This window comes from Octodon degus, unplaced genomic scaffold (genome assembly GCF_000260255.1).
Source record: "Octodon degus isolate 3935 unplaced genomic scaffold, OctDeg1.0 scaffold00005, whole genome shotgun sequence".
Classification (NCBI taxonomy): Eukaryota; Metazoa; Chordata; class Mammalia; order Rodentia; family Octodontidae; genus Octodon; species Octodon degus.
This window is the reverse complement of record NW_004524581.1, coordinates 9,949,315-9,971,243: the sequence shown is the minus strand read 5'-3', so window position 1 is coordinate 9,971,243 and position 21,929 is coordinate 9,949,315. Positions and strand designations below refer to the sequence as shown.

The 21,929-nt window shown below is 41.3% G+C and overlaps 1 protein-coding gene across 2 annotated transcripts in view; it reads right to left on the bottom strand.

The window, feature by feature from the left end:
* Positions 1 to 1,049: 1,049 nt before the first annotated feature.
* The window catches only part of Eif4ebp2 (eukaryotic translation initiation factor 4E binding protein 2), a 31,947-nt gene continuing 11,067 nt past the window's right edge, over positions 1,050 to 21,929 (bottom strand). Inside the window, exons 2-3 of one of the 2 annotated variants that reach the window (XM_023718406.1) lie at positions 2,712 to 2,888; positions 1,050 to 1,336 (exon numbers count right to left, since the gene is read on the bottom strand). In XM_023718406.1, the coding sequence (XP_023574174.1) occupies positions 1,302 to 1,336; positions 2,712 to 2,888 (212 nt within the window). In that variant the 3' untranslated portion in view covers positions 1,050 to 1,301. The remainder of the gene's footprint in view (positions 1,337 to 2,711; positions 2,889 to 21,929) is intronic. The other variant, XM_004623975.2, reaches the window with a different exon arrangement.

Below are 21,929 nucleotides of genomic sequence, written 5' to 3'. Positions count from 1 at the left end.
ATGGCTAGAAACCTTGGAGGAACACTTTTAAATCCATGCTTATCGGGGCCGGGGAGATGGCTCAGTAGGATAAGCGCTTGACTGGCAAACGCAAGGATCTGAGTTCAATCCCCGGTTCCGCAAAAAAAAAACCAAAACAAAAAAAAAAAACAAAACAAAAAACAAATAAATCCATGCTTATCTATTTCAGTAGCCAAACAAAGCAGATTGAAATAGGCAAAAAAAAAATGTAGTTTTTCCCTAAGAACATTTCTAAAAGTCAACTTTAAATTTAAAACATAAGAAATTGCAAGTCAAGATAACAAATAGCACAGTGGTCAATGGATTTTAAAAATTGACTGGGACTGAGTACTCAAGCTGCTCAATGGTCTTTTGGTATTGTCCAGCAGAACCCAGGGCCAGGCTTTCCCCATCAAGTGGAAAGCAGAGGGTCTGTTACTGCCAACTGTCCTGCTCTGGGAGCAGATAAAATCACCTGAATAGCTCCTAGTGTGAGAGGACTCTGAGGCAACAAGATGTGGGCAGAGAAGAGGCAGAAGAACAGAGAACAGCTGGTTATGGAGGGCTGACTTTACAAATATCTGTACAAATGTGCAGAGTACAGGAATGGGAAGAGAAACTACAACACTAAAGACAGAAGACATTCCTCCCAAAGGAAAGAGGGGATGCAGATTTACAAACAGTATCACAGAGCAATGCTACCAAAGTTGCATAAACTTGTGCTGCTCGGTCCCTAAGGACAAATACCTCAGGTAAAGGGGGAAGCAGCTTTCTATCATTTCCCCCTGCTGCTTTTAAAGACCCAGAACCCTGGTTCTGCCAAAACAAAACAAAACAAAACACCAAAGAGACCCAGAACCCAGCACTGAACCAGGGGTGGGACACGAGGAGAGACAAGAGTAAAGAACATGAAGGAAGAACCTGCCAAACCTTGGTATCCCTTCCCCACATTTCTAGGTAGGGAGCTGTTGGCAGGCTGATACGAGATTTGAGATGAGTTTGAGGAGGAATAGGGCAATTCTCAATAAGGATAAGACAAGGAAGGAAGGCAGTGTAAGTGTTATCTTCCATGGACAGCTTAGCTCTACAGAAATGCCTCTAGTGCCTTCAAACTGATTTGTCCAGCTGGGCAGAGGACAGGAAACAGGAGAACAAACAGCCAGATGCAGCTCATCTTCTTGGCACTTGGGGAAGAGGGGAGGTGGGAGTAGCCCTAGAGGCTGCTGGTTCTGCCTGTCTTCCCACTGCTGGTCCTGTGGATCACATCAGGGTTGCTGCTTTCCTTCAGTTCCTGCAGCAGGTCAGATGTCCATCTCAAACTGAGAATCATCCCCTGCTTAGGAGAAAATGAGGTTTAGCACAAAAAGGAAAAGCAAAACAGTCTTATGTGGCATTCCCTATACAGAATGGTAAAAAAAAAAAAAATAATAATAATCATCTCTGTCGTTCTCTGCTGCCTTAGGGAAATTAAAACACAGTGTTGCTCTTTTTAATCTGAAAAATAACATCAGCCACAACAACCACAGAGAACAACACTTGAGAAAATGGACATAAGTGAACTTCCTCAGAGCCCCAGAGCCCCTGTCCCTAAGCTGACCACATAGCAGCTCTGAGCAGCTCGCTACCACTCACTCACCAGGTGCAAGCACACGACCCTGGAGGCCCTGCTCTGAGCCCACACTTTCATGCACTCAACTGGTCTCAGCTCCATGGGAGGCTAAAGAAGGACAGCAAGTTTCAGGCTAGCCCAGGCATCTTAATAAGGTCCGATCTCAAAATGAAATTTTTTTTTTTTTTTTTGCGGAACCGAGGATTGAACTCGGGCCCTTGCGCTTGCCAGACAAGTGCTTATTCTACTGACCATCTCCTTGGCCCCCGAAATAAAATTTTTTTAAAGGTTTGAGGATGTAGTTCAGTGACTGCTTGCCTAGGATTATCTTTAGGCCCTGGTTCAAGCTCCAGTGGGGTATACAAAACAAAACAAAGCAAAACAACCAAAACTCAACTGGAACTGGAGAAAACATAATGCTGGCTTAAGCCTAGCATCCCCAAGAGCAATCACTGCAGTCTCTTCGAGAGCAGGCATCTCCACACCAGCACTCTGCTTCCACAGAGAGAAAGGAGGCTCACTAATGATAAAACTGTGAGATGTTCATGTAAATGCTAGAGGCACATACAGGAAAATAGGGGAACAACTACACTGCTATCCTTATACCACAAGAGTATTTTGTAAGAAAACAGGCCTTTTTTCTGAGGGTGATGGGAATGTGACCTGTGAGATTCACTTTGTTTTCTGTGGGGATATACGTGGGTATAGGGCCAATAAGGGCTGGGAAGTCCTCCCGGCATAATCTGAGAGTAGATTCCCACTGGGATCTATCATTCCCTGAGTGCTTTTTTTTTTTTTTTGTGGAACTGGGGATTGAACTCAGGCCCTTGCGCTTGCCAGGGAAGCGCTTATTCTACTGAGCCATCTCCCAGGCCTCCATTCCCTGAGTTTGAAGTGCTTTCCTACCAACCAGATTTAACTATAATGTAGGACCCTTGGCTCCTAACACATTTCAATAAACGTTTGGGGAGGAAAGGAAAAACCTTAGAAACGAAACTAGACATCAGCTTGTGAGCAATGTATCAATATTTTTTCAAGTACAAGAAATGACATTCAAATTCCCAGAGCTACCCCTTTGTCCCCAGAACCAGCATCCCCTTACCAACTGCGTGCTTCCTGTCATGATTGTTCAAATTGTTTACTTCTACTTTTGAGTCTTCGATTAAGGTGCCAGGGCTAGTAACTCCTGGGATATTGGGCAGATGGCAGGGTGGGGTTTGAGCCATGGGAGAATTTCGACGATCCAACAGAAATTTTCGATCATAAATGATTCGGGTTCCTGGAAGACAGGGTGAAGAATAGTTTAAAATACAAGGGGCTACCAAAACATAATATGACTCAAAAATTTAGTTTAAATTCCATCTAATCCTAGCCCTTAAGGTTTTTACAGTTTGCATCAATAGGATAAACTAACCTCCTGCCCTTTTTCTTCCTCTTCTGGTGGCAACGCCTGCTCCTCTCTCCACACTCAGCTCTAACATTGCTTTTTCTGTGAAGCCACTTTCCTCCCCCTCCCAACGCCTATCCTCATCTCAGTATGTTATTTCACCTTGTGCTATCCTGTTTATCAGACTCTCTGCAGACTTTCAGTTCGTTATGCTGGGCCTGTTTTATTATTTATCTGACCTGCATTCTATCTAACATTATAATCTTCAAAAACATTTTTGTCTTTTAAGACAAGGCTGGTCCTGAACTCACAGCAATCTTCCTGTCTTAGTCTCCTGAGTGCTGGGATTACAGGTGTGTGCCACCATGCCCAACCAAAAACATTTTTTATTTTATTTATTTATTGATTGATTGATTGGCAGAACCAGGGATTGAACTCAGGCCCTTGCACTTGCCAGGGAAGTGCTTATTTCACTGAGCCATCTCCCAGCCCCCAAAAACATTTCTTAAATGAAGGAATGAACATGTGTATGAAAAAAATAGCCACCTTTAGATTAAAGGCTTTCCACAGAAACACTGAGACTGATATACTCCCCAGAGTTGTGGTAGAATTCTCTAATCTACCAAACAGTTGGCTTTTCAGGAAGAGCTACTAGTGTGTTTTACAAACAATAACCTTATAGTTACAAAAATCTGCTGTGGATAAGTGGCTGACAGGTACATAGACGTACTCAACATCAGTAATCATCAGAGGAATGAAAACATCACACTGAGCTACCACCACAAATCCATTAGGTTGGCTATTATCAAAGACGGCCCAGGACTAATCCCAGCACTTGGGAGGTAGAGTCTAGAGGATCCATGATAGCCTTGATTACATAGTGAGTTGAATATTAGCCTGAACTACACAGAGAGATTCTATCTCAAAAAGGAAAATAAAACCTTACAAGAAGACAATGGAGAGTGCATGACTGTGAGTGTGTGTATGACCTATAAGCCCAGCTACTCAGGAGGCTACCGAGAACTGCAAGTTCAAGGCCAGCCTGAACAATTGAGAAAAATTTTATCTCAAAATAAAAAAATAAGGGCTGGCCAGATAGCTCAGTGGACTAAAGCACCTGCTTAGACAGAGTGCAGCTGCTGGGGTCTGACCCCCCACATGCTCTGTCAGTCCTGCGCTGAAGGCACTCTGAGACAAACTGAGACTGGGCATGGTGGCACGATAATCCCAGTACTTGGGAAGCTGAAAACAGGAGGATCACTACAAGTCCAATCTATGCAGTGAGACTCTGTAGACCCTGTACTAAATACATGAAAAAAATTATGTGTATGTATATAAAATGAGGGGGGAGCAACCTGATATGGACAGAGATGGAGAAATGCAGCGCGCGCGCACACACACACGCATATTATTTAGCCCTAAAAAAGGAATTCCTGTCACCTGTGAGAATATGGGTTAATTTTTGCTAACTGAAACTAGCCAAATAAAAAGATAAATATATCAAGATCTCACTTGAATGTGGAATCTGAAAAAGTCAAAATCACAGAGTAGAATAATGATAGCTGTCAGGCATAGGGGAAGCCAAGAAGAGGCTGAGCAAAAGATATGAGCTTTTAGTTACACTATTCACAATAGCATAAAAAAATTAAGTAGTTAGGTATTAATCTAATTAAACAGTGAAAGACCTCTAAAATAAAAACTGAATCAGACTGAAAAGGAAATTGAAGACATTACAAAAATGCAAACACCTGTTCCCCAACAGGCAGAACCAACACAATCAAAATGGCTATTATTTCCAAACCTGATACACAGATTTAACGCAATACCAATCAAAATACCAATGTCATTTCTCACAGAGTTAGAGAAAACAATCCTTAAAATTATATAGACTCTGATGAGACCTAGAACAGCAGAAGCAAACCTGGGTAACAAAAGCAAAGCAGGTAGCAAATCCCAGTCTTCAAGTTACACTGCAAAGCTATTGCAATTAATGTAGCCTGCTACTGGCACAAAAGCAGGCATGTGATAAATGGAACAGAAACAGAACCACAAACATTCATTGGCAGAAAGATGGATTCTTTAATACAGTAGCCAGTCCCTTGCTATTTTGCAGTATGGCTTTCATGGATTCACTGTTTTGCGGGTTTTCAAAAAATACTTATCTAAATTATTTATCAAGGAATTTTTGCAGTACCACAGGATTTTGCAGTACCATACTGTATACGTATTTTGTTAAAGTTATGTAAATTTACGAGTTTAGAAAGGCTTACAAGGGTGTGGGAGGCGTTTATAAAGCCTTAAAATATATATAAATACTAAAATACATATAACGTAGCTACTTCGTTGATTTTCACTTATTGTGGGATGTCTGGAATGCAACCTCCACAGTAAGTAAGGGACCACTGTAAACTGTGCTAGAAAAACTGGATATTCACATGCCGAAGATTGTCTAGACCCATAAATCTTAAAATTAAAATGGGTTGAAGATCTAAATATTAAACAGAAACACTTAATCTGCTACAACATAAAATAGGTACAACTCTCGAAGACAGAGGGGCAGACAGACTTTCTGAACAGAACCCCAATGGCACAAGAATCATACTGAGACTCAAAAAATAGGATCACATCATATTGAAAAGCTTCTACATAGCAAAGAAAACAAAGTAAACAGACATTCTTGCCAGCTATTCCATGGACAGAGGACTAATATAAAAAATATATAAAGAATTAGGGCTGGTGAGATGGCTCAGTGGTCTAAAGCACCTACTTGGAACAAGCTTGGCAAAGCACAGAGACCGCGGTTCGATCCCCCAGCACCACATGCCAGCCAGCCCCCCCCTGGTGGGCTGAGCTGGCCATGTACACACATACACACACAATAAATAAATAAAATGTTTAAAAAAAAAATTAAAAAAAAAGACCCAATCAAAACATGGGTAACCAAGATGAGGAGATAGCTCAGCAGTATAAGCACCTGCCTGGTAAGCTAAAGGACACGAATTGGGTCCCCGGTATTGCATGCCGTGCAGGCCCCAGAATCCGAGGTGCACTGTGCTGGGGCCCTAAAACCAGGTGTGGTGGCACATGCCTGTAATTCCAGTGTTGGGGAGGCTGAGACAGAGGATCACTACAAGTCTGAACTGCACAGTGAGACCCTGTATCAAATAACTAAAAATAATAAAAATGAAGAGGGGGCTAGCCAGATAGCTCAGCAAATTAAAAGCGCCTGCTTAGGCAGGTGTCCCCAACATGCAATACGACCCACCCCCCGGGGTGCGCTGAGACAGCTTCTGAGACTAAATACAGGAGGATCACTACAAGTCTGATCTGTGTAGTGAGACCTTGTACTAAAATATATTAAAAAAGAAGAGACACTTCTCAGAAGTGATAAAAAAATGCATGAAAAAATGCTCACCATTACTGGCCATCAGAGAAATGAAAATTAAGATCACACTGAGGTATCTATCATCTTACCTAAAAAAAATGGCTACCATTAAAAAAATCTAATAATATGTTGACAAAGACATGGGAAAAATGGGACTTGGCTACAATGCTGGTGGGGATATAAACTAGTACAACCGCTATGAAAATGTATGGTGGCTCCTCAAAAAACTGAAAGTAGACATTGCATATGACCCAGCTATTCCCTCCCTAGCTATTTTACCTAAAGAGTTAAAATCATATTATAGAGATACACGTATATACCCATGTGTCTAGCAGTACTTTAATTAATTAATTAATTAATTTATTTATTTAATTTTGCGGAACCGGGGATTGAACTCAGACCCTTGCGCGTGCCAGGCAAGCGCTTATTCTACTGAGCCATCTCCCCGGCCCCTCTAGCAGTACTTTAGAACTGCCAGTATTGGAAACAGCACACATGTCCATCAACAGATGAACAGATAAGGAAAATGTGGGATTTATATACAATGCATTGCCATAAAAAGGGACAAATTTGAGGCATTGATAGGTAAGTGGATACAACTTGAGAACATAAAGTGAAATAAATCATACAAGCTCAAATACTCCATGGTTTCTTGTCTAGTTATCACACACACACACACACACACACACAGTGCAAAATACAAGATGTAAATATGAAGTAGGGAGTTCAAATAATTCCCCAAATTATGTATTTCATTGTCTTAGAAAAACTGATACATATATTAATTTGCTTCATTCATACTTATAGTTTATCTTAATTCATTGCAACCGGTACTATTTGTTTCTCTTTTGTAAGAATCTTTTGCTTTATATCTTGTACTAAGTACTTTGAAGATAAAAGTGCTATACCTGTTATTCTCTTACTATTTGGATATGACAATTTGTTTTTCATAAAAGGAAAAAAGCTTCAGTTATCAGATGACTACATTCTGCTAACAATGTACATACAGCAAGGCAACTATAATTAACAATACTGTGTCATATGCTTTAAGTCTGCTAAGTAGATCTTAAATGCTCTCACTCCCCCCCCCCCCCACAGGACAACTACAAGATGACAGAAGTGTTAACAAACTCAACTATGGTAACTGTTTCACTATACATACATAATCAAGTTGTACACTTTATTTTATTTTTTTGCAGAACCGGGGATTGAACTCAGGCCCTTGCGCTTGCCAGGGAAGTGCTTATTCTACTGAGCCATCACCCTGGCCCTAAGTTGTACACTTTAAAAAAATTTTTATTTATTTATTTATGTGTGTGTGTGTGTGTGTGTGTGTGTGTGTGTGTGTGCGGGTCCAGCTCAGCCCACCAGGGGGTGGGGCTGGCTGGCATGTGGTGCTGGGGGTTGAACCGCGATCCTTGTGCTTTGCTAAGCTTGTTCTAAGTAGGTGCTTTAGACCACTGAGCCATCTCACCAGCCCCCCCCCCCCTTTTATGAGCAAAATATATTTATTGAGAGAAAGAAAGCTCCTGTCCTGGGGGGGGGGGGGGGGAGGCGCAAGCGGGTAGTTCCTCCCCAAGTTGTACACTTTATCTTCTTTATTTTTTATTTTATTTATGTGTGTGTGTGTGTGTGTGTGTCCAGCTCAGCCTACCAGGGGGTGGGGCTGGCTGGCATGTGGTGCTGGGGGATTGAACTGCGGTCCCTGTGCTTTGCTAAGCTTGTTCTAAGTAGGCGCTTTAGACCACTGAGCCATCTCACCAGCCCACTTTAAGTTTATTTTTTTTTAATTAATTATTTATTTATTTTTACATTTTATTTAGTGTGTGTGTGGCCAGCTCAGCCCACCAGGGGGCGGGGCTGGCTGGCATGTGATGCTGGGGGATTGAACCACCGTCCCTGTGCTTTAGCTAAGCTTGTTCTAAGTAGGTGCTTTAGACCACTGAGCCATCTCTCCAGCCCCCCACTTTAAGTTTAAACAATGTTTCTTTTTTTTGATAATTACACTTCAATAAATCTGGGAATGGGACAGGACACTCACTACCCATTCTTTTTGCCCCGGTCATGTTACTAGCGGCTATAAATAAGATATAAAATTATGCAATGGGGTCTGGGGAGATGGCTCAGTAGAATAAGCACTTGCCTGGCAAGCACAAGGGCCTGAGTTCAAACCCCAGTTGGGGGGGGGGGACCCAAACAACAACAAAAACCATGCAATGATTAGTGATGCCTGGTGTGGGCCTGCAGCTGCAGCCCTGCTCCTAATGCTAAGACCTGGTTCACTAAGAAAGAAAGTGATGGCCTAGTGATATCTGCTAATGGGGGTGACAGTGGAAAGGGGAATAATAGCCCAGCACATCTGCCTAGCCTGCCTAAATAACAAATAGTTAGAGCTTTCCACTAACAATGGGTTTAACTCAGAAAAACCTGTCACAGTAATATTATGTACACAGTATAGACGCAGAATCTACTTAATACTTGTTAGTGATTTCAGAATCTTTAACTGGGGTGTACTAAAATAAGGAGTCTGATTCTGGCTGATTTCCTCCAACACGGCAATGGTTACACCCCAGGAAATGGAGAAATAAGCTAACATCTAAAATGTGAGGAAGATGGACCAGGGAGATAGCTCAGTAGAATAAGCACCTGCCTGGCAGCGCAGGGTCCTGAGTTCAATCTCCCCTACCAAAAAAAAGTGAGGCAGCAAGTGGAAAAAACCCAAAATATCTGCTGCAAGGATAGAAATGCCAGTCTTCCCAAAGCAGGTAAGTAACAGATACTTAACCTAAACAAAGTATCAATTTTAAACTAGCTGGGAAGTTTACAAGATCAGTGATTTTCTTAAAGTTAATGTCTGCAGCAGTTTCTGTGGTATGAATGCCAGTAAGTCAGTCATTTCTTTCCATTAGAATGGAAAATAGTCAAGCTAGCCTTAAGTGAGTCAAGGCCAATAAAAAAGGCTACCCCCCATCCGTGCTCTAACAATCAGAATTAAATACTAAACATATTTTCTACACAATGGGAAAGAAGGATTTAATTGTCCAAGGATGCAGAAAAACCACAAGAATGTCCTCAGGTGGGCATCTATTAGCACATGAAGGTATTCCAAAACAATATCCTTAAGGCTTTCAAACCAAAGGATAGCAACTTTTCACTATTTCTGTAGCTATTCTACACAGTCACATTTTCAGTTTAGGAATGAAAATAAAATGTGGCTTTCAGCCTCTCCACAGCAAATGAGTAAAAACACTGTGTTATATTTAGAAACTTCTGGGACAGTATTTGGGGAGTTGTGAGCTTCAGATATCTGCATCAGAATCTGCCAAGGCAGGGCTGATGAGATGGCTCAGTGGTCTAAAGTACCTACTTAGAACAAGCTTAGCAAAAAGCGCAGGGACCACGGTTCAATCCCCCAGCACCACATGCCAGCCAGCCCCGCCCCCTGGTGGGCTGAGCTGGCCACACAGAAAGAAAGAAAGAAAGAAAGAAAGAAAGAAAGAAAGAAAGAAAGAAAGAAAGAAAGAAAGAAAGAATCTGCCCAGGGCCTGAGCTCAATCCCTGGTTCCGAAAACAAAACAAAAAAGAATCCAGAATTTTTTTTTTTTTTTGGTCTCCCAGGTCATTTTTAACATTTGCTTTTCCCGCCCAGCCCTCTTTCTACACTACCACAATCTTATCTCTGAAGAGTGGGAGTTAGTTGTCCAAAGCAAAGGACTGCAAAGGTCACTGCCATTTATCTATTATAAAGCAAGAGGGTAACAGGCAGGGGGCAGGCAAGCAGTTTACTCAACAGGCACCAGTAACATCTGCCCGAAAGCACTGTTTTCACTGGAGGTGGGGAGAGCGAGGGTGCTGGAGGGAGTGTCACTGACCCTGTACAAATGGATGGAGGAAGGCTGTTTTTTGAGTTGTTTCTAGCTGGCTTCAAGGCCTGCACACCTGTACATTTTATAAATTACTTAAATCTTTTTTTTTTTTGCAAAAGTTAATTTTTATTAATATTTCCAAGATTATCTATTTGATAATAGAGGCAATAAATTACTTAAATCTTACATTCATTTTTTACAGCAGGGAAAGTTTTAGAAATTATATGAAAAGGTAGCTTATGCAATATTCTAAGAAACTCTCTTCCTGTTCTTACGGCTAAGAAGACTCAGGCACAAAGGACGCCATTTTTTTTTTTGGTAGAACCGGGGATTATCAGGCCCTTGCGCTTTCCAGGTTTGTTTTGTCTTTTGAGAGAGAGTCTCCTGTGCAGCCCAGGCTGGCCTTGAGCTCCCAGGGTCCATCTGCAACTGCACTCAAAACCAGGAGATTAGCAGAGAAACTTTGCAGACTAGGAACACTTGGAGAAGCTGGAAATCATTTGTTCCTGGTTTAAAGATGACACAAATCCTATGAACTCAGGTAAAATTTTAGGACAATGAAAGTAGAAATTTACCTGGTATTATTACCCTTTTTTACATTGAAAAATGAAATACAGTAATAACTGGAAAAGAATTCTATAAATTATGAGGAACAAAACAGAAAACTTGGAGCAGAAAAAAACCTGCAGCAAAAAAGTTGGTTTGACTTTTAGGTAAATTGTAATGGGTCTGGGGCTGGGGCGATGGCTCAGTGGAATAAGCGCTTCCTTGGCAAGCCCAAGGGCCCGAGTTCAATTCCCCATTCCACCAAAAAAAAAAAAAAAGTAATGGGTCGACTCACATTTTAGACTATAAATGTAAATCTTGTGTTTTCTGTTGTGTAAAAATGTATACTTACCTCTGTTCTAAGTTGTTTAGTAAATAGTGGCTCTTACTTGCTGTTTGCTAGATAAAATTCCTACCTAACCAATCCCTGTAAACAAAGTTAGATTACAGAGATGACTTCATAAGGAAACTAAACGGGATTTAACTTCTTGTAACCTTGGGCTATGCAAGGTTGCCGGCAGGTAATCAGGTGCAAGATAACCAGAAACTAAAACAAAGCCCCAGGAAACTTAGTTTGGGTAGTGGTCACAATGACCCTGAAAGCATTGTTTTGTGTCAATGATTTTGTTTGCCAAACAGAATGTGGTTCCATGTTTTAAATGCCCCCTGCTTCCTGGGCTAGCTGCCTTTCAGTCCTCTCCTGTGTGAGAGCTGATAGGGGGCCCTGAGCTCAGTAATATACGGCTTTCCAAATTCCAATCTGGCTGATCTGGTTCCTATCCTGAGTGACACATAACATAAACAGTTCAATTATTTTATATTTATTTATTTGTTTACTTACCTATTTTTACAAGCTGTGGCAGGTTTTATTAATGAAAAATTCTTTATTCATTTTTCACCGGTCTGTTCTGGCATGCTTCTAATGATATCAGAATCACCTGGATCAATGGTTGCCAGTGTGCACACTAGTATTTTCTACATACTGTACCCAGTTCGATATTACTGCTGCTGCAGTGGACGACACCAGTTTTGACCAACACAGCATTGTATTCTACTCCAGGGTTCCTCAAGACTGAGCAGTTATTGCCAAGGATGACCAATTTCGCTTTGCCCTGGCTGATCATCTTCAGTGTCTGCTTGTATCCCAGCATGTATTTTCCACTTAGGTTGGAGCCTAGAGCTGGTGGACTCCAGAAAATTTTTTTTCATCTTCTTTCCTGCCTTAGGTGCAGCCAGCCCTCAACCAGAAGCAGCTACCAAGATGGCCAGGGAGTGAGAAAGGAATCTAGTCCAATTATTTTTTTATTATTATTTTTGTATTTTAGGGAAGGGTATTCAGGGTCTCACTACTAGATCAGACTCGTAGTGATCCGCCCATTTGCAACCTCCCAAGAACTGGAATTACAGGCATGTGCCACCGTGCCCAGTCTCAACTGACACATTTCAGGGCACCCTGGGGGCGGGGCCAGTACGGCAGGTCTGGGGATTGAACCCATGGTACCCTGCACCTGCTTGCAGGTGCTTTAATCTGCTGAGCTATTTGGCCACCCCTAGTTCAATTATTTTTAGATGGAAGTATTTCTAACATGGATTTAAAATTTTTACCATTTTTCAACCCATTTTTTCCCCTAACAGCTTTTGAAGTATAATCAAAATGTACAAAATTGGGGCTGGCAAGATAGCTCAGTGGTCTAAAGTGCCTGCTTAGGCAAGCTTAGGTAGGCTCAGAGGACCACAGTTCGATTCCCAGCACCACATAAGGCGCCAGCCCCACACTCAGGGTGGGCAGAGCCAGAAAAAAAAAAAAAAAATTCTGTTTTTGTTTTTGAGATAGGGTCTCTGTCTGTAGCCTGGGCTGGCTTAAAACTCATGATGAGCCTCCTGCCTAAGTCTCCTGAATGCTGGGGTTATAGGTAGGTGCCAATATATCCAGCTTTTTTTTTTTTTTTTTTTTTTTGGTGGAACCAGGGATTGAACTCAGGCCCTTGTGCTTGCCAGGGAAACAAGCTTATTTTACTGAGCCATCTCCCCAGTCCCCAATACATCCAGCTTTAAACCTATACATTTTTAATACAATTTGTTGTTTTCAGAAGCACTCGTGAAAAATTCAACCTGCTCTTGATGAATCAGAACCATTTTCATGAAATTCATTATTACACTATGCAGTGACCTCAGAAGTCTCAGGTTCTATTCAACTAATGCTCCTCACAGTAGACCATCACCACAGAATTCCTATGAGAAGCTCATCCAATCCACATTCCTCACCTCCTTCTTACTAGGCTAAGAGCTAACTTTTCTCCCAGCCTCAGCTCAACCTGCTGTAACAGAATACCACAATTGGCAGTGATAGACGCTGGCACAGTTCTTGAGGTGCAAAGTCCAACATTAAGGTGACAACATGGATGGTTCCTGGTGAGGGATGTCCTCACATGACAGGGGTAGGGTGAGGGGAGCAATAATCCCATCACAAAGGCCTCACCCTCATCTATAGCTAATTACCTTGCAAAGGTCCTACTTCCTAACAATGCTATCAGTTGTGACAGCTTCAACAGACAATTTTTATTATTCTACTGACCTATCTCCCCAGCCCTAAAACATGTAATGGTGATTTTTTTTTTTTTCCTGTGGTACTGGGGATTGAATTTTATTTATTTTAATTCATTTATTTATTTGTGGTTCCAGGGATCGAGCTCAGGACTTTCTGCTTGCCAGGCAAGCACTTATTCCACTGAGCTATCTCCCCAGACCCTCAACAGACAAATTTTGAGGAGCTATGATTCCATGCATGGTGCATCCTTCACACCCATCCTCACTTGATGTTTCTCATTTGTTAGGTCTGGGAATCAGCATGCTACTCTGCAGACTTCCACACAAAATAGTGGCAGATACATGAAAGGAGGCCTGACAGTTTTCCAAGAATAAAGAGAAGTTTTAGTAGATGGACGCTGCACCTTTGTGTGTCACCTCCACTCTTGTTCACGGCTAGCTTTCAGAAGGGTAAGGCTTCCCTGTGAGATGGTCTGAACAATATTCAACCTGCAAGCTTACTCTCATTTCTGCAGGAATCCATGTTTGGAAACAGGTATGTAGTGAAGGCTTGACAACACAGAAAGGAAGCATTATAACTTACAGGTATTAAGAAATGAATTACTGCAGATAACAAAGTACCTTTTAATGGCCTCAGTCTTTACCCAAACTTCGACATCTGGAAGTCAGAAGAGAGATAAGGCAAACAAGCCTGTGGTAGAGGCTGAGTCCATCGAGATTAGGTCCCAAGGAGACAGGATGGTCAGGCCTTCCAGCCTCCCCAGAGATAAACATCAGCTCAAGCAGTTTGCTCCAATAAGCCTGAACAATGTAACAAACATCTGGAAACTGCATGACAAACATATAGGGCTGAGAGATAGTTCGGTGGTTTAAGCATCTGTCCGACAAGCTTAAGGATACAGGTTCAATCCCTGGTATCACAGTGCCAGCCCCAGATTGGGCACACTGTACCAGCCACTGAAACTGGACATGGTGGCACACATCTGTAATTCCAGCGCTGGAGAGGCTGAGACAGGAGAATCACTACAAGTCCAAGCTGCACAGTGAGACCCTGCACTAAATAAATAAATAAATAATTCTTGCTCTTTGAATCTTTTCTTTGCCATCAGGAGACAAAACTTGGCAAAGAGGCCGGGGAGATGGCTTAGTAGGATAAGCGCTTAACTGGCAAACGCAAGGATCTGAGTTCAATCCCCGGTTCCACCAAAAAAAAAAAAAAAAAAAAACTTAGCAAATGTGACATCTAACAGGTTGGGAGTTACTTCCCTGTAACAGAACCAATAAGGAAGTGGGCAGTACAGATTCTGCCCAGACACAGGAGATGTGGAGGAACTCCTAAGACAGCTATGACTTGTGGGGCTGAGAAGATACAGGCTTTAAAAAATAGCTTTGTTGGGCTGGTAAGATGGCTCAGTGGTCTAAAGCACCTACTTAGAACAAGCTTAAAGCACAAGGACCGCGGTTCAATCCCCAGCACCACATGCCAGCCAGCCCGCCCCAGCCCCGCCCCCTGGTGGGCTGAGCTGCCCCCCCATAAATAAATAAATAAAATTTAAAAAAAATAGCTTTGTTGAGGTAAAAATATATTTTACCTACTTTCAGTATATAATGCAACTGTATAACCACTACCATAATTTTAAAACATCTTCATTAGACCCTCAAAATGTCCCTTGCTCTTGCCCTAAGAAACCACTAATCTACTTTTCTATACATTGACTGTTCTGGATATTGCACATAAATGGAACTATATATTTTTTAATAGTGGAACTGCATTTTGTGACTTCTACATTTTTGAGGCTCATTTATAATGGCAGCACCTATCAGCACAAATGGTCCCTGATGTGAGATGGCCCAACTTATAATTTTTTCACCTGACAGTATAAAAACTTAAGAATTCATGGGGCTGGGGAGATGGCTCAGTGGAATAAGCGCTTCCCTGGCAAGCGCAAGGGCCTGAGTTCAATCCCCAGTTCTGCCAAAAAAAAAAAAAAAAAAAAAATTGATCTTTACTAGACCTGGTGATGTGCAGCATGATACTCTTGCAATGCCGATGCTGGGGCAGCTTCCTGCCCGGCACATGACCAAGAGTAAACAATCCATTTGCTACATGCACTGTACTGCGGTGCTATGCCATTTGCTGAACTAAAAGGCACACCCCACTGCAAGGGGGAATATCTAGCTCACATTTTACTTTTTCTGTTTCTTCTTTTTTTTTAGTGGAACCAGGGATTGAATTTAGGCCTCTGAGCTTGCCAGGGAAGCACTTATTTCACTAAGCCATCTCCCCAGCCCTGAGGTTCTGATTCTGTTTTTTTTTATTTTACTTTTTTTTTTTAATTTTTATTTATTTATTTATTTGTGTGTGTGTGTGTGTGTGTGTGTGTGGCCAGCTCAGCCCACCAGGGGACGGGGCTGGCTGGCATGTGGTGCTGGGGATTGAATTGCGGTCCCTGTGCTTTGCTAAGCTTAGCTTGTTGTAAGTATGTGCTTTAGACCTCTGAGCCATCTCACCAGCCCTCTAATATATTATTAAGTACACTCATGTACACCATTTCTTCTTGCCAACTGTTGCTTCATTGTACAGTAGCCCCCTTCTCCTGACTTCACCTCTCGTTTTATTTTGTTTTGCTTTTTATGTATTTGGTACAGGGTCTCATTATACAGCTCAGACTCATGCTGGGATTACAGGCCTGTGCCACCATGCCCCGTTTCAGTGGCCGGCAAGGCATTTGGTACTGGGGAATTAAACCCAGATCCTTACGCTTGCCAGGCAGGCACTTAGACCACAGAGCTCTATCCCCAACCACTTAAATGCTGATTTAAAAAATCATCTTTTTGTTTTTTTAGTATAACAAAGAATGGCTTATTTGAAGGAAAAAGAGGTAGACAGCTATGAGTTGGTAGGGGGCTTCAGAACTGAAAAAACACAAAACATCTATGTGTTTCTGCATGGATATCCACTCTCTTGGGCATAACTGCTGAGTCATAGGTGACTCCACACTTCAGCTTTCAGGGGGCTATTGGACTACTTTGCAAAGTGGCTGCACCAGCTCTACATTCTAGTCAGCAGAGTGAGGATTCTTTTTTATTTTTTTCAGAGTGAGGATTCTAATTCCATACCCTGCAGCTGCTGTAGCAACACTTGGTATTATCTTTCTGATTGTAGCCATTCTAGTGGAAATGAGGTCATTTTCTCAGTGCAGCCTGATTATAATACAAACTTCCCTGGTGGCTAATTATGTTGAGTATGTTCTTTTCATGTGTTTTGATGTTCCTCTCAACATACATTTCTTCAGAAAAATAGATATGCAGATCTTTGCCATTTTAAGTGAGGCTTTTATTACGTTATAATCATTCTTTATACGTTCTGGGCACAAATCGCTTATCATATATGATTATATTTTCTCCTATTCTGTGGACTATTTTCCTTAATGTTCTTTTTTTAAAAAATGTAATTGGTTGCCGCAGGGTCTCACTATATAGCTCAGACTCATGGTGATCCTCCTGCTTTCAGCCTCCCCAGTGCTGGGTTTACTGGCATGCGACACTTCGCCTGGACTCTGACCAGCTCAGTGTGGGGGCTTGCGCTGGCATGGCAAGCAGTGCTGGGGATTGAGCCCCAGCCCCTGTGCTTGCCTAAGTAGGCACTTTAGGCCACTGAACTATCTCGCTGGCCCCTCCTTAATGTTTTGGCTTTTTTCCCCGCCCCCGGAACCAGAGACTGAACTCAGACCCTTGTACTAAACGCTTGTTCTACTGAGCCATCTTTCCAGCCCTTCCTTGATGTTCTTTGAAGCACAGAAATTTTAAACTTTGATTTTTAAGTCTAATTTATGTTTGTGCCTGTTGTTGCTTGTACTTTTCTAATGTCATATCTAAGAAACTGTTGCCTAGGGGGCCTGGCCCTAGCTCAGGCCTTTAAGTGGCTGCTTCCACAAAGCTGTCAGCCTCAGGTTGCTGGAGTTCGAACCTCACACCTCTCCCGCTGGCCAAAAGTGCCCTGAAGGCATTCGAGGAACCCCCCCCCAAAAAAAATCCTTAAGAAACTGTTGCCTAAACCAAGGCCATAAATGTTCGTGCCTTTTTTCTTCTGTAAGAACCTCAGTTTTACTTGTTTTTTTTTTCCTAAGGATGGGGGGCTGTGGAGCTCAGCTTTGCTGAAAAGACTTTTCTTTCCCCCACTGATCCGTTTTGACAGCCTTGCTGAAGATCAGCAAGTCATGGTCCTGACAGTTTATTCCTGACTGTTAATTTTATTCCAGTGACCCACATGTCTGCCCATATGCTAATAAGTCTTGATCCGTAACAAGATGTAAAATCCATAAATCTAATTCTTCAACCTTCTTATTTCCTTTTAAAGATTATTTTGGTGATTTTAAGTCCCTTAAAGCTCCATATGAATTTTATTTTATTTATTTTTTTTGGTGGAACCGGGGATTGAACTCAGGCCCTTGCACTTGCCAGGGAAGTGCTTATCCTATTGAGCCATCTCCCCAGCCCCCCTGAATTTTAGATCAGGTCCCCTAAGCAGCCAGCTGAAATTCTAAAGGGGACTGTACTGAATATATATATATATATATATATATATATATATATCAATTAAGGGAGTATTACGTCTTAAATACTATACCCTATAGGCCATAAATATCAAATATCTTCCCATTTATTTAGGTCTTCTTTCACCAATGTTCTTTAGTATAAAGCTTTGTACTTTTAATTACATTTATTTCTATTTATATTAATTTTGAGGAACTGGAAATGGAACTGGCTTTTTAAATTTTAATTCTGGATTGTTCACTATAGGCAAGCAGAGATATAATTGTTTTTCTACAATGATCTTGTGTCCTGCAGGCTTGGTATTAACAGTAATGGTTTTTTGTTTTGTTTTTTAATATATTTGGTACAGGGACTCACTACGCAGCTTGGAGTAGTTATCCTATTTTCAGCACCCCCAGTGCTGGGATTACAGGTGTGCTCCACCACACCAGGCAGCTGGCTCAGAGCACCCAGAGGTAAGGCTGGTGCAACATGTGGTGCTCAGTAAGTAACAGGTTTTTTAAAATTTTTTTTTTTGCTTAAAAATTGAATCATGTATTATGTCAACATTCTGAATAGTAGGTTTCAGAAACAGACATTGTTCCTTGAAGTCACAGGGCTGAGAGTATAGTCGGAACACTGCATGGGTGACTGATAGGTTATTTTAAATATGATTTAAAGGCGGTGCCATGGTTCAGTTACACCAAGAAAAGATCTTGGACTGAGGGGCAGGTGCACATGGCAGAGGCGGGGTGGTGGGCGGCGCATGGGTGGGCACTGGGCACGCGGAGCTCCCGACACAGGGTGCCCAACGCGCAGCTGCCACAGTGGCTGCCAATAGTTGTCTGTCTGTCTGTCTGTCTGTCTGTCTGTCTGTCTGTCTGTCTATCTATCTATCTATCTATCTATCTATCTATTTATTTTGTGGAACCGGGGATTGAACTCAGACCCTTGCACTTGCCAGGGAAGCACTTATTCCACTGAGCCATCTCCCTGGCCCTAATAGTTGTTTTTTTTTAAAAAAAATGTATTTCTAAAATACATTTGGTCTTAAATGGTATGCACAGTAAGTAATTCAGAAGAAAAGACACACTGAGAAAATAGGGTCTTAATTGCAGTTGCTAGCAAAAAAAATGTGGAGTTGGCCCATCAGGAATAAGGATTATGGGGCGGGTAAAAAAGAAAAAAAAAAAGAATAAGGATTATTTAAATTTTTTTTTGGCAGAACCAGGGATTGAACTCAGACCCTTGTGCTTGCCTGGGAAGTGTTTATTCTACTGAGCCATCTCTGCGGCCCAAGAATAAGGTTTCTTTAAAAAAAAAGAAAAAGAAAAAGAAAAACGGAATAAGGATTCTATGGTATAACTCAAAGGTACCAGACTACTCAAAAATCTATTTCCTACTCTTTTTTTTTTTTTTTTTTTGTGGAACCGGGGATTGAACTCAGGCCCTTGTGCTTGCCAGGCAAGCACTTATTCTACTGAGCTATCTCCCAGGCCCCTTCAAAAATCTAAAAGTATTTGGAAGAAGTTAAAGTTCTGGCCATGGTGGCACATGCCTGTAATCCCAGCATTTGGGAGGCTGAGGCAGGAGGATCATTGTGAGTTTGAGATCAGCCTGGGCGGGCTATAAAGTGAGCTCCAGGCCAGCCCGAAAATGACTCAGAAAGACCGCCCCCCCAAAAAAAAGTTAGAATTTTACTATGAATAAAATGTCAGGAAAAAAATTTTAATTTCCTTTATTGGATATTAGGTTTGTTGTAAAAAATATAAGAATTCCAGAATAGTTTGTAATCCCAGCTCTTGGGATGCTGTAAACAGACAGATCACTACGAGTCTGATCTCATAGTGAGACCCTGAACACCCGTAGACCCTTCCCTAAAATACAAAATAAATAAATTAATTAATAAAATAAAATAAAAAATAAAGATAATAAAAATTAGAGGTAAACAGGGGATATGTTCACCGAGTCTGAGATTAGAGAAGGGAAGATTTCACTGAGTGTTCAAGTGATGCTGAGGGGATCGATTCAGATACTAATTCCTCAAATAAATCAGTTTCATTCATGGCAGTGTCTTGCTGTCCATAGATGCTGCAATACCCAGAGGGCAAGTTCAGCCAGGAAAGAAGTAAAGCATTAGGTGGGTCTGTTAAGGAGAAAAGAGAGAAGCAGAAACTTTTTTGACAGATGAAATGTGTCATATTTGATGAATAATACATGGCATATATTTACATCTTACTGGATATGCATGTGGTTTGTATTCTGAGCTGTTCTTACAAAAATTATTATTCATGTAGATTTAATTATAACATAGTGTAGACTCTGAACTGTATTTTGAATATTTGTTTCTGGTTGATTCTACATAAAATTTTTCTGAACTATAAAAGAAAAAAAAATTCCAGAATAACTGACTAAAAAGCTAAACAGTCAAGATTTTCTATATTCATGAATGCTTAGAAACACATTTTTTTGAAATGTGAACTTTCTGGTTAATAAAAAAGTTTTATTTTCTTAAAACTGCCTGTCATGGGCCGGGGAGATAGCTCAAAGGAATAAGCATTTCCCTGGCAAGCACAACGGCCTGAGTTCTATCCCTGGTTCCGTCAATAAAGAAAAAAAAAAAAAAACCTGCCTGTCACATATTTGCTAATCCCAATATAATCAACCAACGCAGCCACAAATGACTAGACAAACTTAAATTTCTTTTTTTAAAAATTATTTATTTGTGTGTGTGTGTGTGTGTGTGTGTGTGTGTGGCCAGCTCAGCCCACCAGGGGGCGTGGCTGGCTGGCATGTGGTGCTGGGGGATTGAACCGCGGTCCCTGTGCTTTGTTGAGCTTGTTCTAAGTAGGTGCTTTAGACCACTGAGCCATCTCACCAGTCCAAACTTAAATTTCTTAAGAAAAACCAATAAATATATTGCTCACAGATAATATAATATTTAAATGAAACAGGATTTTTACCAATAGATAAGTTTTCTTTCTTTCTTTTTTTTAAAGAATCTAGGGGGCTAGGGATATAGCTCAGTGGCATAAGTGCTTGCCTAGCAAGTACAACGTCCTGAGTTCAATCTCTGGTACTGCCAAAAAAAAAAAAAAAAAAAGAAAGAAAGAATCGATCTAACTTTGTAGAAATATTTTCTTCCAGTAAGTTTTCCATTTCCTTTTCTTTTTTTCTTTTTTGCGGTACTGGGTACTGAAGATTGAACTCGGGACCCTGCACTTGCCAGTTCTTTTTAATTAAGGGCAGTTCTAAAATCAAGTGTCTTAAGAGCTGGGGTTGTGATTTAGTGGTAAAGCACTTGCCTAGCACGTGTAATGCCTTGGCTACACATGCAAATGGATAGCTGGGAGAAGAAACAGTAACCTGTCCAATTTGTCAACTTGAGTAAGACAATGACAAAGCACTCCAAGAAGGCTGAACTGGTCCTTACACCTTTACACAATGGTGTCTCAAACAGCAAGGAGGACTGTGGTGCCAAGGGACACTTCCCTTGTACAACTTCATCCAGCAGAGGAAAAATCTCAGAATATCCTTAGAAGACTTCACTCTGCATCTCGCTTGGCCAAAACTGGGACAGATGGCCCCCCAGAACAAATACCAGGAAAAACATGACTGCCTTAGTGTAGTAGTCATGGTACATATCCCAATTTGGCACATTGCCACTTAAAAAAGAGGGAATGTGTGGTAGCACTGAAAAGGAAATAGGTGGTGCACAGGAAACCAACAGTGTTAGCCACATTTGTCTGTGTTTACTGAGATTTAAAAATATTACACAATTATTAACCAACATTGGGTTAAAAATTAAAGTTTCAAAACAATCATCAAAGCTAGGTATGGTAGTGCGTGCCTGTAATACCAAAACACGCAAAGCTGAGGTTTCACAGAAAGATCATTGTGAGTTCTAAGAAAGCCTCGGCTGTGCAGTGAATTCCAGGCCAGCCTCAACTACCTAGTGAGATCCTGTCTCAAAAGAAAAAAAAAAAAAAAAAAAAAAAAAAAAAAAAAAAAAGAAACCAGTAAAAGATAAACTGTCTTCAATCCTCCTCAAAC